An 18,144-nucleotide genomic window follows, 5' to 3' on the forward strand; every position below is an offset into this window, starting at 1 on the left:
TAACGTAGCTGGGGAAATTTTATGGACGGGCATGGCAAAGTCTGGACTAGGTAAAGAAAATCATTGCACTTATTAGCAGGTAAAGATGCGGATTTAACCAAGCAAAATTATTTCAATACCAGACACCGTTTTCTTTCAATAAATAATGATAAACGGGAAGGGATATTTCACTTATATACTTAATTTATGTAAATATCGCAATAATGTTCCTAGCTAGTTCGGCTAGTTCGGCACCCGGTGTATAAGAGTCGGCAGGCAGAAATGTGGTCTAGTGTTTGGCAAAACCCCGTTACTTTTTTTATGCAAGTATGATTTTGTGCGTACAAACTAGGCAGATCAATGGATAATTTGTCGTGTATCATACGCTTATATGTAATTGTTTAAAAGCTAAGCTGCCTTCTTTTTTGTAGAATTAGAGAACAAGAAACCTTCATGTTAACCGTTGCGATCACGCGTATCCCTGTTCGTTCGCCATTTTGGAAGTTGGAAAATTTAGTGAACCTTGTTTGTGTTTCTACTTCTCGACGTCCGATGGCACACAGCACAACTGTTGGAGCGTAGCAAGAGTCCATTTGTGATCATTCTGCTGCAAAGTTTATACAGTGTCAAAACAATACAAAATAAATACAGTAAATCAACTTCTTGTTGAAGCACAAAAATTTGATTGAGAATATGTTTCGAGGAGAAAGAGCTGGTTGTCTTATCATACGATTGCATAAAGTGCTTCCTTCTATCGCTATCCCAGCATTCAATTCCCGCGCACTACCATCTTGCCGGCCTAATATCTATCACACATTTATTGCATATGCGTTCATATGCATTACCCCATATAAATCCCTTAAACCGAGTTATTCACTGTGTTCTTCTGTTCATCGTTGGCGCGGTCATACGAAGTGCACTTCTTCATCCGTTTTATTTGCCAACGCAATCATTCGCCTTTCCGAACTTTCGGAAAAGCAATCATTCCGAACATTCGCAATCATTCGCTAAATTCTAATAACTATTGCTGTCTCTAAATAGTGATACTTATACAGTTCTCTGTCTGCATAGTTACTTTACAACTGAACAGCCCACACGTAGAAATACGGCTGTCGACACAATTTTCTAGGTATCAACTTAATGTTTCTAACTTTTCCGTTGCCCTCTTTCCTGTTTACTTTCCTACATTAGCTCTGTCACACTTATGGAAGCACTTTTTGCAACACGTTACCATCCCGATCTTTTTTACTTAGGTTTCGTTTTCCTCTCTTTGATTTTCGATATGATGCCAAATGTTCATATTGTTTTTATCGTTAGTTTTGCGCTTTTGATTACTTTTTCTGTGCAGAATGCCTTGTTGAAGAGCCATTTGGTTTTGATATTGTTTTACTTACTTTTTAAACTATTTTTTGTTTCGTTTCGCAAAGCGGCAAATATGAGGAACAAATAGTAAGGAAGCTGGGGATGGCCTGCATAGAAGCTCCACTTGGCCCTGATTAAAAGTTGGCAGCATTGAACAATCGCTGTAATATCGTATTCCACAGTTTGCTAGTTGCCGACCATTCGACAACGGAGTCCTCTTTCGTCCACGGTCCACCACCGCATGCCATCGGTCAGTCCTTGGGGCAAAGCAACAGTGCATCGACGACGGTATAGATTTCGTCAAAGTGTGGTCGACTTTCCGGTTCGTACATCCAGCACTTCAGCATGAGCCGGTACATCTCGGGCGGAGCACCTTCCGGCGCAGGCATCCGGTAGCCTTCGTCGATTCGCTCGCGTGCATTCGAGTTGCTCATGCCCGAGTAGGGCGTGTCGCCGCGACTGAAAATTTCCCACACTAGAATCCCGTACGACCAGACATCGCATAAGGTTGTGTATTTGCCAAAATTCAGCGCCTCCGGTGCGGTCCACTTGATCGGGATTTGTTTCATGCCGCCGGATACTGGGGAATAAAAAAACAAAAGCGAGTAAAACTAAAGTTTCCCATGTTCACTCTGAGAAGATATTGTTCAGCTTACCGATGTATTCTTCTTCCTCGCGGGACATTCCAAAGTCGGAAATTTTTACTATATTCTCGCTTCCTATCAGACAGTTTCGAGCGGCAAGATCCCGGTGTATGCAGTTCTTCGATTCCAAGTACCTCATGCCGGCGGCTGCATCTCGACACATTCCCATTAGCTGCCGTTGGCCAAGCGTGGTAGCGTTTTTGCGCAAGAACATCAACAGTGAACCCCCGGCCACCAGTTCCATGACAATCATGATCGGTTGTTTCTGCACGCAAATACCGATCAGCTTGACAATGTTGGGATGATCGTACTGCTTCAATATGCGACCCTCTTGAAGAAATTTACGCTTTTGTTCCTCCGGCAGCGTCATCCGGCACGTCTTTACCGCAACCAACGTGTTTTTGGACGACTTTAGTTTAGCTTTGTACACGTCGCCGAAGTTTCCGCGACCGATCTTGTCCAGCAGAATCACGTCATCGTTGCTGAGCTCCCAGCGCTCGCGTAGCACCGGCTTACGCAGTACTGCACCTGAACGACCCGTCACCGGCAGCTCCGATTGATACTGGTGCACGATCAGCTCCTGTATGCTCGGGAACGCAGGTCCTTCGAAGCGATAGTGTCCCTGCACGAAGGAAAAAGAACGGTTAATGTTTCAGGAGCGTCATCAATAGGACGAATGTTGGCCACCTACTTCCGCTGTTGTCTGTACAATAAAGTGTTTGTGCCCGTTCCAGCAGACACTGAGTACGGTTTGGCTTTCGTCGTTCCGTGTAGTCTCTCGTACCAAAAAGTCACCCTCATTTCGAAGCAGTCGAACTACTTCTTCCCGCGGTAATACACCGTGAAACCATTCCTCTTCATGCAACGGACGATTCGTGGACAGCGTCATCTAGAATGTTATTAATAAAGAAGTCAAACAAATCGTCATATTTAAAGGGCATTTTAAGTATTTATTGTTGAATCTTGCTGCTGCCGCCAATAGGATAATGAAGGAGCTGGCGCTGAAATTCCATGCAAATGGTTTGCTTTAAGACGATGCTAGTTCTGAGAATATATGTTCTGGTGATATCAAGCCGGATCGATAGTGATGTTCAAAGATTTCTGCTAAGCGAAAAGAAGATATGAAAAACAAACAATTCATATGAACAAGTCTAAGATCAAACGTAATTAACATGAGTGAACAGGTTATGATTCGGAAAAGGCGGTTGGGACAGAACGAGGGGAACCTATTAATATCGATGTTAAAAGGCCATCAATTAATGTCTGGCAATGACATCTTATGCTTTGGACACGAAACTGCTTAATACCGTGGTGGCAGACACAGCAGAAATAGAGAAGCAGCATCAGTTGCCAACTTGGCAGCCAGCACTATTCTCGATTACCGATATTTTGATCAAACATTTTGTCTTCGATAGAATGTCACCAGATGGAACGGAGTACAATTATGATTTATCATAGTTTTGCAGCGAATATGAAGATTTAAGAAGATATCTGTAAAGCTCACCAGCGTCTCTTTCGATACAAAAGGCTAAAAATACGAAAAATTTCGGATCAAATTCCGAAGATTCCTAAATTGAACGAGCAAATGAATTAGTCTGAAAATCGTTCTCTCTCTCTTTTGCTCTTCTCAGCATTCAAAAAGGGGGCAATTTTTTCGATTTCATTTTTGCAAACATGCAAAACGGTTTCGAAAATGATCCTGAATTTGGGTCAAACGTAATTGAATTTAATCTTTAATGAATCCAACGTCGGTCCCGTTGTAGCACATGCTCCTCCAGACTTTGGTGTAGTATACGTGTTAGTATCGTACATGAAAATGAGTAGAATTCGAGAATCTTATATCAACCAGGTAAGAAGCATCTTCCTGAATCTGCAGCCTTAGCACAGATACCAGTTCCGGAGGTTGTCCCGTATCGGGGGCAGCATTTAATAAACAAAATAAGTAGGAAATTTCAACCGGCTTTGACGGTCGCCTCTTTAAACTACAAGACAGCTTACGGTTTGCCACGTTTTAACTCATGATACATTTTCAAAACTTGTTTTCGACATTTGTTTCAAAAATGACTTCAAGCTATTTGAAGATAACTGAAAATATTACGATTCGTCGCTAGCAGGCAATACTTTAAAGCCCATTTTAAGCGTCGCCAAGCATAACCAATTCAAACGATTTCACTTCATAACTGAAGTTTGTAAAATCAACAAACAACCAAAATCATTCTTAATCAATATTTTATTCATGATATTGAATGTATGTATGAAAACTAACAGTAGCGTTTGTGGCATGAATGTACATCCAATCTAAAGCAGTCGATCAGTTTAGTGCAGGTTGGGAATTCTAGCATGTTGCATTCCGCAGACTTCTTGTTTTGGGAGTGCAAGTTGAAGGTGTGCTGGGCAACAATGAAAGAGTACAAGTCAGAAACGGTAGTGAACAAACGTGAACGCTTACCATCGCCATGGTAACCTCGCCAAGTTTCTAAGCAACATATCATTAACAGCGGCAGTTGTGGAAGCGCATTATTGCGTGAAGTCGAAAGGCGAGCGCCCAAACCGGAATACGTGCGCAAATCATCCGAAAAGGATAAGAAGAAAGTAAAATTACTTTCATCAGAGAGTCCCGCAGTCAATTATACACGAAACATCATTGACGTATTTGCAGACATCAATGTCAAGAAGTGAGCGATGGATGGCAATGCGGAGGAAGCGCGCACTACAGGGTGCGGAGTCGTGTGGGGTCCCGGCAGCTTGCCGATACGGTTCAGGAAAATGTTCAAGAAAAGTCATCGCGAAGAAAATATGACGTGGGCTGAGATGTGAAGCGCGACAAACTTCCCCGGTGCTGCATAAAAAAAACAACCAGATATGCAAAAAATAAGTATAAAACAATTGCCTTTACCATCAGCAGGGTCATGATGCGTTTCTTGCGAACTGGAGGCCTCGGTGGAAACACAAAGTTGTGATAAACGCTATCGGTTTCGTACGACGACGATGTAGATGCCGTCGTACTAAATTCGGTGATGCTCATGGTTAAAAAATTCGAGAACGTATTCAGCACTATTGCACTTTTCTTATTCAATCAATTTTACGCCCGGGTAAGCAGCTCCGGCGCGCACTGAACTGCAAAAACACCAACTTCTACTTCTACAGACGGTGTATTTATAAGCACATACTCTAGAAGAGCCACTAAGAACCACTCAGAACTGAAAACCCATAGAAAAACAGGTGCCCAAGGTGCAGATGCGTAGGCCTTTAGAAAGCAATTTTCACCGATTTCTCACAATCTTTATCTGTATGGGGTCGCTCAGCTCTGCTCAAAATATAAGCGAAAAATAAATGGAAAACTGTCGCTCGATTTTTTCGCCGGCGGACGCCTCCATCGAGGGAGGAAGCTAATTTTTCACTGACCGTCATAACCCGACGACCGCGTGCCGAGACGGTTTATTTTAAAGAGCATTCAGATAGTTGCGACCAAGAGAAAGAGTCTGTGCGACATACGCGAGAGAGTGAGCTGATCGCGTTCGCGCAATGGTAGAGGAAAACATTCCATTTTCACACGATCGTGAAGATTTTCACAAAGCCTGGCAAAGTTGTCGTTTTGGCACCAAGCAAGCAACTTACAATTTTGTACACTTCTTCGCATTCCGTACCATGTACGGTTGTACTTTCTGTTTTGTTGTAACCTACTGCAAGCAAAGCAAAACTTTTCAATGGTAGTCAAAGGCCAATAGACGGTTTTGCAACCAAAAGGTTTCAAAAACTCCTCTTGCGTTGTGAGAAAACTGTGGTCGCTACTGTAGACTAGTATCTTTCATCATGAAACCCGCGGTTGCCTCTTGCAAAACAAGACATTTCTCATTTGGCCACACGAGAGATGAAAGTCGCGAAACGGAGCAAAACCAGACGCAGGCACAGGATCGACCCGGGCACGAGCACGCTGGTGGTGCCCATGTGAAAATGTTTTGCACGCGCTTACCGGCGCCCGGCTGGTGTATTGGTAAGTACGCCAGCTTGGTGTGGCCATGTGTGTAGGCAAACGGTTTTCGTTAACATTAATAAAAATAAAATTAAAACATCACTGCAATGGCATACGATGAGATCAACATGGACGCATGTATTTTTGCTGGCTTTGTAAATCTTATTTCTCCCTTTCTCGCGCTTCACCAAGGAATGCTTCTGAGTCTCATCTACCTATAGAGCATTGGCACCACACGGGGCGGCCGAAAGATCGCTCCCCCGGATCTCGGTTGTCGCCTGAACCTGCCCTTCAGCAACGCGGCAATAAACGTCAACTGGGCACGGAACACGCGTGAAATTGCCGGACTATCGGCCCATCCTAGCAAAGGTCATTCAATCGTTAGTGCGCACCCGGTTCAGCGAAGGTGGATCAATTATCAACCCAGCTAGACGTTCAGAATGGGCCGGTTACGAAAGAAATGGTGTGTAAATGTCATTCTTTACTATGCGATTGGATAGAAGTGTGTCGCGCTGAATGTAGGTCAAAGTCAAAGGGAATTTGAATCAATTGGTTGGAAACAGCTAAAAAGAACAATGAGAAACTAGATTTGTACGGCAGCAGCGCTAATTCTTTAGATGATAAAACTACTCATAAACATAACATAAAGTTTTAGTATAGATTAGAACAAATTCAACTAAACACTATGAGGTGAGTGTAACAAAAGCTACCGATCATCAAGCACTAAACTAATGCTAGTGGTCGAACGAATGCAAGAAGAAGAAAAGAGAAAGAAGCATATTATTAATTAGGCGTAAAACACAGTATTTATGCAAAATAAAACTAAAATCAAGCTACTATTAGACAGTTACAGAGGCATGCACTACGACAGCACGCAGCAAATACTCACACCAACAACACCTTCACAATAGTCGGTTAGTTTGTGGGGCTTAATCGTTAGCACATCGATATCTTCGTACTCGAGATTGATCATCTCGGACAGGGACCACTCCTGTACTGCGATTGCCGCGAGCTCCGCCTCTGCCCAGCTAGCGTCCGCGCCGTCGCCATAGCACCCGTTGCAAATGTCGAGTTCCGGAAATTCCTTCGCAAAATCCAACACCGTCCGGCTCGGATGGATGGTGGTGCCAGGACGAACGATGCGCTTCGAGCACGTTCGGCAAACCTCTCCCGTTGGCTGCCGTTGACGCGCTGGGTGTCGCTGCCCGGAAGCGCTCACCGTCGGGATGTTCCGGCCCGTCCCAAATCCTGCCCCGTTCACCTTCTTATGCACTAATTTGGTAAACTTTTCTTTCAGATTAGTTTTAAAGCTCGTGCTGGGTTTACTACTCGAATCGGGAGCAGCACGGAGACCGTGGAGATCTGGGTGCGATGGTGTCGTTGTGTCACCGGATGCACGGATGGGCGTCGAGCATTCGGCCGGTTGCGGTGAAAGCAGCAACGGCACACAATATTCTCCACCCATAGTTTCGGCTCCGTGCCCGATCGAATCAGACCGTACGGGCGGATCGTCGGAGAAGGTAAATCTAATGGCCAGTAAGCCGGGACGTTCCTGGTCTGCGATCAGATCTAGCTTCTCCTCGGGACGCTGTGTCTGACGCTGGGCGAGATTGATGGACGAATCCTTCACCTTGTTGGTCGAGTGTAAGAGTTCGCGCCAGGTGGCGCGTACCGTGGCCGAAAAGGACGAGCCGGCCGGTTTCGTTGCGTGGTCAGGCGACACTCCCGGTTGCAGCTCGTCGGCCAGCAGTTCGTCTTCCGAAAATGCATTTGGAGGGTGCAACTGATGCTGCTGCTGCTGCTGCTGGTGATCGTGGCGCTTCTTCTCGTTCCTGGAATGATGCTGTCGATGAGCACGGTTCGCTTTGGACGACTTGCGTTTCTTTTTCTTCTGACCGCTGCTGGCGACGGTTCGGTTCAACGTTGCATGCTCCGCCATTGTGCTGCGGTCGGTCGATGGGCTTGCCGAACCGGTTTCCCGCATCAACCGAAACTGCCGTTGACCGGCGTGTGCCGCCATCCGATTTCGCAGTCGTCCGGAGAAGCTCTCGCCGTTGGCCGTAGCCTTATCGGGCGTACCTGTTCGCTGTAACACTTCCAACTCTCCTGTGGCGGCCTTCGATCCCTTTATGCGGAGTTTGATCTTGTCACGAAAACTGTTAGCCTTTTCGAAACCGCTGGCGGCTGGTTTCGGTACGGGCAGCAACTCTTCTTCGGTACGCAGGACGCGGATGTACTCGTAGTGCTCCGAGAGCCGTGCCGATAAACGCTGATGCTCATCGAGCTTCACGTTCAGCGCGTCGATAATATCGAGATGCTGTTCGATGGAGGATTTCCAGTGGCCACTGCTGCTGCTGTTGCTCTCCCCATTCGCTGCTTCCGGTAGCGCCATCTTCATCGTCAGATACTTTGCTTCCAACTCGGCCCGGTTTACTGCTGCCTCCAGAGGTTCACATTCGAACCGCGAGCAACCGTGACGTTCCTCGACTTGCTCATCGTCGTAACTTTCTTCGCGCAGCAAATTATTCTTCGAGTCGTTCAGGACGTCATTCGCTGTCGCATCGTCATCACTATTGTCGTCCTCATCATGGCCACAGGCTGTTCGCTGCTGTTCGTTGCGGTTTAGCAGATGCATCTCACTGTCCTCGCTGCAAGCTTTGGCCCGCAAACGCCGATACTGTCTGCCATCGATCCCGGAGTTGAGTGAGTTAATGAGGTTAGAATCGAAATGGGGCGCAGCGTTGTTCGAATCAAAGCGATCTTCCGATCGCGCGGCACTGCTGATGTTAGTATACGCGGCACACGCTTCCTCTCTCTCGTCCCGAGCCAGATTGTCACGCCAACCATCGTTGTACGCTTCCATTTCGACGTACACGTTCGACAGTCGATTGTCGGGATCGCATGGTTGACCATGGGAGGAACGTTCGGATGCCCCACGATCGGAAAGCTCCGCACCGGAAGCGCTCAGACTCGGAGGCCTGCCGTCGCAGAAAGCTTCCTCACAGTCTACCGGCAGCTGCTGGTAGTGGTTAGTACCGTGCGGTGGTAAGCCGTCCACAGAAGCTTGCACACGCTCACACGCAACAGTGGAAGGACTACAAGCACTATTTACCGTAGCGGCAGTCGTAGCCGTCGACCGGTGCCCCGGTTTCGGCGTCTGCGCTGGGGTCGTTCCGGTTGAATCGTTCACGTGGGTACCAGCACCCGATCCCGGCGGCCCCGGGGGTCCCGATTTGCGACGCAACTGATCGATTATCATAGACATAACACCACCACCACCACCAGCCCCATGTTTGCCACCACCGGTGCGCAGTGAGAAAAATCCCGATGTCAACGGTCCGCCGTTGTGCTGTGAGTCGGTCTATTCGCGGTTCGAAAAATGGTAACACAATCAACGACCAAAGAAAATGAATAATTGGTTACATTAGTGAGAAACAAAACCAAACCACCGCACAACTAGTCGAAGATGAAGAGCACCCGGTCAAACAGTTGCTAGAGAGGATCTAAAATGTTCAAGTTAGCGGCATCTACAAGCACACCTTGTGGGATGCTGGGGACCACCGTGCACTCACCGAAAGGTCTTGACTGACAGACTTTTTGTTCTCGATAAGGTGTTCTACCGACAGGTCGTCACAACCGGATGGTAGCTCCTCGCAACCGACCTCGTTCAACGCAGCCCGGATCATGTCGACCAGCTTCACCGTCTGACGTTCTTGACAGCGCAGGTTGCTCAGTTCCTTCGACGATCTGGGGGTCGCACGAAAGGTTAGGGATGGTTTAAATACCCCGTACACCAAGAACTCACTTATTGCTGGGCTGGTCCTTCCCGGGGGTTCCGTTTTGTGCGCCATTCAGAATCGGTGTGGATGGTTTGGTGGCCGGCGAACCGACAGGGCTGGCGGCGGGTGACCCGGACGCACCGCCCCCGGTACCGTTCGGTTCGGCAAACAGTTTGCTTTGGCGCTCCTGCAGCTCCTTGATCGTACTTTCGAGCTCGGTCTGCCGGCTGCGCAGCCAATCGACTGTGAGGTTGTCCACCGTGAGCATGTTGGCTTGCAGTTTGCCGAGACTGTCCTCGACGAGGCTTTCGTCGAACTGAAAGACGACCGGGGCGGTCGGTGAGGTTTTATGCTTCTCCGTGAAATCCCGGTACTCCTCGGTCGAGTTGATGTTCGCTATGCTCGACTCGATGCGTCGCTGAATGTCGGCGTACTTATCGGACGTGGTGTCGCTTAGCTTGGCAATCTCCATCAGCAGGTTGCTCCTGAAAGTTGAACGTTAATTAGAGGTGATTTCGAGCCACAAGTAAGTCGTGATTGTATTAGAAAGGTAGACGTGCGCCTCTGCAGTATGTAGGCGTGGAAATGGAAACTGTTCAAAATGTTGACCACACAACAAGCCAATAGAACTTTTCACGAATGTACATTGCCCACTTTGAAAATCATTTAACATAACGTATGCGATTAAGGTACGCGATGCGCACCACAACGCACCATCATGAGTTTCATAATTTAAATTGATCCGATGAGTTGGCAGTATTACCGGCAGCGGAGGCCACAGGAAGTGGCCCAACCTGAAACACCCGCACCACACCGCAAGCGAGCCATCACTTGGCTGGCCCTCCTTGTGGTTTCAGCCGGATGTTGGACGAATTAGTTCTTGGCGATCCCATCCAAATTATTCAAGCCCACTTCGGTAGCTTCGCCGGCCGTAGGACGCTGCGCCGGAAGCGGACCGTCAAGATAGCGCACAAATTGCTGACTAATGCGCCGCACTGTCCAGGGAGCGGTCGGCTACAACAACACCTTTGGATGCCTACGTTGCATGCTAGTGCGGCCGCCACTACCTCTGTACCTACCATGCCTGAATGAAGCCCTCCTGGAGGGACTGCTGATTTTCGAGCAGGCCGGGCAGCAGAATCGTCCGGAAGTCTTTCTCCACCTCGACCGCTTCGGTGATGAGCAGGACGTACTCGTTGTGGGCCTGGTGTAGCTTCCGGCAGGCTTTCTGGTACTTGTCGATGACATCGTCCAGTTTACGCCCAGATCTGCCGGCTGCATGGCGTAGACCATGGCGTGGTTTGTTGAAATGGCAAGAAAACAGACATACATAAATAAACGGGAAGGCATTAGCAGCATGATATGCGTGCAAAGTATGGGTATTGCCCTGAAACCGGCCCCGAAACAAAATTCTTGATACCGATTTTAAAACTTACACTTGATATGTTCCTCGAAGCGTCCGCGAAGCAGCTTATAGTAGTCTAAATGTTTCTGATATTCACTTTTCTTTCGGGCAACGTCCTCTGAGAGCTGTAATGCGAAAAGAACAGAAAGTATTATTAGTACTATTTTCATACTATCTTGGTTCCATACTGTGATTTTCCGCTCTAATCAGGCCTTTCATTGCGCTTTATTAAACGTTTGAATTTACATAAAAAACCTCCAGGTTGTTACATTGGAAAGGTGTTTTTACTCTCCATTCAATAAATAACGAGACGTGTTTTATAATTCACCTTGCGTATCTTAAGGCGTTATTTCGTTCTAAAGTTTTTAAAGAATCGCGTTAATGAATTGCGTTATTCGCTGGCAAACACGCCCGAACGTACGATGATTTATAATGACTGAATTTACTATCACTACACCAAAGACCTTTGTTTCAATTAAGCACTTATGTCAACTGCTATCAGCGGGAGTGGAGCTTCCACCAGCCCATAGTGCCGATCCTACCGATATACCACCGTACCGTGCACTGGGAACCCAGAGAGGGCCCAGCTACTGCACTGTGCACAAATGGAACCAGACTAGTGTATGCATTTTATGCAAATTCAACCGAGACGTTTCCCATCAGCAGCAGTACCCAGCTGCGCCATGCAATAAACTTCCCACCGCTACCATAACACTGCCATAAATCATAACCCAAACCTCCCGCGGCCCTTGGTGTCACGTAAAGAAGATTTGATTTAACCTTTTCCGCCTTCACTGCCAGGTTTTGTTATCGCTGCGTTCGGTTTGGAGTTTCGTTTCTTTCTTCCCCTAATGATACACTTGAAAGCAGCTATCAATTTGGCTTGCATGATTGGGATCCATTGGAAAGTCATTTTTCTGTACCCAGCGTTTTTGCTGACGACGGCCAGGGCAAAGCCACGGCCAAAGATCACTCAACCGATGGTCCTTCGATTCTAGCGACATGAAGCTGACCAGCGCTAGAACGTTGCACACCGACCCGTATGTATGCAGCGATGCAACTGGGCAAGAAATGATGGCGGGATTTTGGGGGAAAAAACTATCCCGGACCCACACTGGCATCGTTTGATAAATTGATGGATTTTTTACCAAGCATTTCCCTTTGCATGGGAACGTTGGAAAAAGTGGAAACTATAAATCAGGACGCACACATTTCAGCAAATACCGGGAACCGCTCGCAGGGACACTCGGTGTTTAAGCGGAACTAGCGGAACTTATTGTAGTGCAGACCAGTTAGAACGCGACGCTTTGTTACTTCGCTTTCTGGAGCAATGAGATCAAACGTGGGCTGCAGATAACGCAGACAAATCTAACGCAATTGCTAGTGATTCCAGCTAACAGAACGTTCGCTTTTTGTCCCTGGCTTTAAATTGTTCCATAATGGCCACCGCCTGCCGGTTTTCAGTTTTTGTCCACAATTTTCCTAACGACGCACCGATTAGATTGCCTTTAAAAACCGATTTTGGAGTGTTACAGGTTACAGAGTCCTTCCATGCCTACTGAGTTTATACCGGCACGATCGTTTCGTGTACGTTCTATCTGCTGTGGTTCTTAGTCCCGTGAAGTCCTCCTTAAATTACATCCCTGCCTGCATTAAACGCCGTATTCTGTATTCTGGCTGTCCGGGTTCGTGTATCAGCAATTGAATTATGGCAATTCTACTTGTGGAAGTTGCTGATGATTCGCAAACAAACACAGACTGCAAACAGCAAGCTACGAAGTTTTCTGCCTCGCAGAAGGTCACCGACGGCATTTTATACGATGCTCTAAAGCTTCTGAAAGTGTACGGGATCTCAGGTTCTTCCAGAGAGCGTTGCCGATACGTTGTAGTGTTTGTTACATTTTTGCTAGTCATATTTATTCCAAAGGTAGCGTTCCCGTATGATAGCTTCGAAACCGCAATTCTTGGCCACGCCGAACTCATATTTCAAACCAATATCTACACGTGCCTCCTAATTCTGGTAGTGCAAAATGAAAAGTTCAAGCAATTAGTAACAGACTGCAAACGGTTCGCAGAGAAGGGTTTGTAGAGTTTTTGATCTGTTCTTTGTCTTGGTCGAATAAAAAAAAAACAAAGTAATTTAAGCAGCATCTTCATCTCTCCACCAGTTCGCCGGTGTTCGTCACGGGTGGTGGTCGCTCACCTGCAGTTCCATCAGGGCGAAATCCACAACAGCAACAAAACCATATGTCGTCTGTTGTTCTGGGCGGTGAATGTCTTCGTCTTCGCGCCTCTGATGAGCACGGCCTGGTCGTACTATTGTGTCGCTCGACGGAACAATGGTACCGCACTGCACGGCGTTCAGATGGAGGAAAACTTCTACGGACTGAATATCAAATCCTCTTTGACGGATTATATGTTCTTCGAAGTCTTCATGATCTGGGCTTCGTACCTTGGCGCGTACTCTGTGGCCGTGAAAAGTGTCACGATGTTTAGCTTGATAAAATATTGCACACTTTACTTCCAGCTGGTTGGCCTGGAACTGCAAGTCCTCGCTCAGGCCAACGGCGACGATTGGAGGAGCAAACTTAAATTAGTCGTGAAAATGCACCAGAAAGCTTTCGGGTGTGTCAAACAGCTGGAAACCGTCACGGCACCTTTCTTTCTGGTGCAACTAACTCTATGCGTATTGATATGCAGCTACATGCTGCTTTCGTTTGCCGTTTCTGTGAGTTGGTAGATTCTCAACACTTCCGTAGTGTTAAACATTTTTTCAATAGTTGTTTCTTCCGTTACAGGGAGTGTTTGAGGCACAGTCCATGAATCTTTCTATACTATTTGCCGTTACCTTGTCAGAGACTTGCATGTACTGCTATCTGGGAGACAAGCTGTCAGCCGAGGTACGTTACACTGAGCACTGCACGCAACGGAAAGTCTTCCAAATAACATATTTAGAGCCTTCAAGTTTCGCACGTAGTGTATAGCTGCAACGCCTGGGATAAGCTCTCGGCTAGTAAGATGAAAAACTTGCAACTAATCATGCTGCAAGCTCGTCAGCCCGTCGGAGTTTCAGCAGGAAAATTTTTCTTCCTTTCCATCGAGCGATTCGGAAAGGTCAGTTCGCAGGATCGCTCACCTTTCATGTAGTTTCAAACATTTTTTATACCTTTCTTTAACAGCTTCTCAAAATGACATACTCAATTTTCATAGTGTTGAAGGACGTAATATAAAGATACGACGAAAAGCTCATTACATAAGCAATAGTAAATAGAAGTAATAGTAGGTATAATGTCACTCATCAAATGCGATATACAGTTATACATATTATTTTTTAAATCTTAGAATTTTCAATAGTATAGTTTTAACAATATTAAATATTAAACATAACCATCAACGTTCGCACATGCGCCGACACCATCAATGTTGTAGAAGAAAATATGTTTCATATTTTATAATAATATATCTTATAATGGCAATAGCGAATGCACAGTTTAAGTAGAATACATAAACAAAGCGACCGAGGGAGCTTTACTAGATATTAGGCATTATGTAAAATTCGAATTTTCAACAAGTAGTTCATAGTTTAGATCATTTGAAGTTTAATAATCGCGAGGATCGAATAAAGATTACCATTTAGACACTAAAGTATCTACCAGAACCCTACTCTTTTAGAACCCTATTGACAAATGAAGAAAAATCCTCAAAAATTATTAATAATCTTTTTTGTTCGACATTTACTAGCTTTGTTAATTGAAATTAGCAACAAAGATTGTTGCTTTAAAAAGTAGTTACAAACACTGTGTGCATTATTATTTTTGGCAACAATGAAGCAGAGAAAGAGGTCTGGTCTGGTCAACCGAGCAGTCGAGCTGTCGTTCTTTGGCCCAACATTATTACAAACCCTTCGCGCCCGGTGCAATTCGCTGCAAATATTTTCACTGTGGCTTACTAATAAAACGAACACATGCCGACAGGGAGAAAAGTCCGCATGCGTCCGGTGTGCGCTGTAGCAGAGCCGCGGCGATGTGGGAGACAACCGTAACAGTGGCCAGATTGTTTGCACTTTGCGAGATGCACTGCAGCATCGCCACGTGCACTTCGTCTAATAAGTTCGCATGGCGGTGGTCCCCACGCAATGCCGCCTTATTGCCGCCGTCGGTTACGTTGAACCGGCGCAGAAACTAGGCTGGCTCAGGTCGGCCGCGGCACCGTCCGCCGGGAAAACCGTTATCGAGCGGCGGTGTGATCTGGTTCTTCGATTACACCCGGACCTCCCCGGGAGGCATCGTTGTATTTGATTTTGTGCATGAACGCGTAAAACGCAACTGATTCTCACACCCAACGGCGTCCCGTGGCGGCCAGATGGGAAACTGTAGCAACCCCGAACGGCTGTTATGCAGGATACCACCGTCAGCATCGCCGCCATTTGGTTAACTTTCGCGTATGGGTATGATAATTTTTCTGTGCCGGCTCAGGAGCGGCCCATACATCGAGACTTTCTAATTTCACTTTTTTTCGCTCAGCGATACTCAGAAACTACATTCATTAGGGGGATCGTTGCGTGCAACTTAACTCGGTGCACTATCCCATGCTCCAGTCAGGAGCTCATGTGCACGCGCCAGGGCTCCGTGACATAATGCCCTACAAAACCCTACTGGAAGCCTGGGAGCGGTTTACTTCGCTGACGCACATTGGCCGAGTTACTCGCGACTCGCGCTTACGCTCATGGTCGGTATTACGGACGCACACACACTGGGTTGCCTAATTGTTAATCATAAGGGAGTGAGTTTTAATTGATCGTGTCTTAAGGCATTCTTCCCCAGCTAGTACTCTGCAAATAGTTTATCAGTGATATACTATAGAAACCATGTTTTGGTGGACGAATAATGGACCTTCATTTTCTACGCTACAACGGGCAGTGCCGTATGATAATCAATTTCAATTTTTGCATTCAAGTTAGGGTTCGAACTGGTGACTTTCGAGTGGAAGAAAAAGCAAAGTGTTATTGAATAAAACATGTAAATTTTAATATTTCGATTAACATCAACCGCAACGCCTGTTCTCATCAAGGACCATTATGTTTTCGTTCCCATCCTAGTATAAACTATTAGACTTGTCCATTTTTCTTACGCAGAATGCTCGATAAACGAACCGTGAAGTTGAAGTTGTGACAAGGATAGGATAGTTTAGTTGCAGTTCGATTTCTATCTGTACATTACCTCATTTCAAACTAAGTTCCCATTTACAAGATTTACGGCAGCAAACTAATGACAGCAGTGTTGCACGTGCTGCTCCAACGATAGTAACTCCATTATATCTACCATAAGCTCGTAGTGCAATCAACGATAAAGCAGTTTAAAGATGATTCTCGTTAGAATGGTGCAGTTTACAAAAAAACACATTAATGCCTTCGTGGAGGTCTTAATCGTTCATTCTGTTTTTCTTTGCTATGCCACCCGGAAGTAGTTGTAATGACGAAAGTATCGCGCCTACAAACGATTTGCTCGGGTTTCACTGTCTTCTAAAATGTTTGCAGAAAAGTAAAGGATCTCTACATTATTAAGGTTGTGTGGAAACATAACAGAAGCTTAATACAGTACCGGCAATCAGAAGCATCCTTGTTCGGTCTTAAACGCGCGTGAAGAGTTATGCATCATTATCTTAAAATCCCGACCCAGACGCCCAAGCCACTTCACAGACGCCGAGCACCAGAACCGTGTTTTGGTGCGCAGCACCGAAAAGTGCATCGATCAAAGAAGCGGCCTCTTTAATATCCTGTGGGTGTGATGCTGACGCCGCGACCGGAGGGTTTCTATCGATTACACCGAAGCCCGCCTGCTTTGGCCCAAATGGCGTTCCCTGCAGCGGAAGTTTCACCAGACGAGGGAAGAACACGTTTCCACCATTCTTCCGCCCTCAGCCCGTGACGTTCCAGGACTTCGACAAACTGGAGTTCCGCGCCGTGGCTGCTCTTCCGAACGTTCCAGAGTGTTGTCTACCGGTACTGTAGGAGCAAGTGAATGCACTTCGACCAACGCCAGCCGGCAATCAGGTTGCATTCGAGTAGCGAACCCATCCCCCTAGAGAGAGAGGGTTCGCCCACCATACTGTGTCTGCGTAGTGCAAGACATTCCTAAAATGGCCAAGTGCAAAAGTCATACGAAAAATAGCTCTTGGTCTGGTCGGGGTGTTTTTATTACGGCGCCCTGCCAACCTTGCCGGAAGTGGCAGTCGGAAGGAAGATGTCGGAAGGAAGATCAACCGTTGGATGTCTGGTCCTGAACCATCACCAGACAGGGATGCTAGCCTTCGAGGGCTGGGTTTCGTTTTAGACAGAAACTGTCGTAAAGCATGCAACGACCCTTTGTTCAAAAGAGAGCTTGGGATTTCATGTTGATAGAATCATGTTAGGAACAAAGGATATTTATTATATCGTATTCAATCGAACGAAATAAGGAAGACACAGTAATATGGTATTTTAGACTGTAAAAGTGTTTGATAGAAATTATGGTACAAATCAGTAATAACATGGGTAACATCGATAGACGTGCCTCCATAAATGTACTTCTCGTTTTGGTCCTCCTCCTGGTAGCTGTTGGTGAGAAGAAAATGGACCTGGCGCAACTTTTCGAGGAGCTAGTGGGTGATCCCTGGTTCGTGCTTTATTGCCACTGGACGCAGAGCTTACTATTCACCTATTCAGATCGACCTACGTGGGGGAATCTTCAATATTAACTTCCACGGAAGGGCGAAGATGTTCAAATTGAAATTCACAGAACGAGAGTCAACCACTTCTAAATTCGACCAACCTCCGCCGGTATAAGACGAAAAACAAACAGTTTACGACAAGTGACGGAGCGGAATAAACGAAATCTATTCGAATGGACAAGCGCGACAAGGACTGCAAAAACCGGAGACAAAGGAAAACCGGAAACCAGAACCGGGATGAGCATGCATTTCTATCGACTTTTTACTCGTCTTGCGAACATTGTGATTGGGAAT

General features: G+C 46.4%; 1 protein-coding gene across 1 annotated transcript in view; it reads right to left on the reverse strand.

Moving 5' to 3' along the window:
- Positions 1-202: 202 nt before the first annotated feature.
- Positions 203-18,144, reverse strand: part of LOC128275041 (tyrosine-protein kinase Fer) — a 36,337-nt gene continuing 18,395 nt past the window's right edge. The window contains exons 4-12 of the mRNA XM_053013415.1: positions 11,174-11,267; positions 10,817-11,012; positions 9,764-10,222; positions 9,531-9,705; positions 8,437-9,319; positions 6,848-8,394; positions 2,677-2,874; positions 1,998-2,607; positions 203-1,921 (exon numbers count right to left, since the gene is read on the reverse strand). Coding sequence (XP_052869375.1) covers positions 1,593-1,921; positions 1,998-2,607; positions 2,677-2,874; positions 6,848-8,394; positions 8,437-9,319; positions 9,531-9,705; positions 9,764-10,222; positions 10,817-11,012; positions 11,174-11,267 — 4,491 coding nt within the window. The 3' untranslated portion in view covers positions 203-1,592. The remainder of the gene's footprint in view (positions 1,922-1,997; positions 2,608-2,676; positions 2,875-6,847; positions 8,395-8,436; positions 9,320-9,530; positions 9,706-9,763; positions 10,223-10,816; positions 11,013-11,173; positions 11,268-18,144) is intronic.

The sequence above is a fragment of the Anopheles cruzii genome, chromosome 3 (assembly GCF_943734635.1).
Source record: "Anopheles cruzii chromosome 3, idAnoCruzAS_RS32_06, whole genome shotgun sequence".
In the NCBI taxonomy this organism is placed as follows: domain Eukaryota; kingdom Metazoa; phylum Arthropoda; class Insecta; order Diptera; family Culicidae; genus Anopheles; species Anopheles cruzii.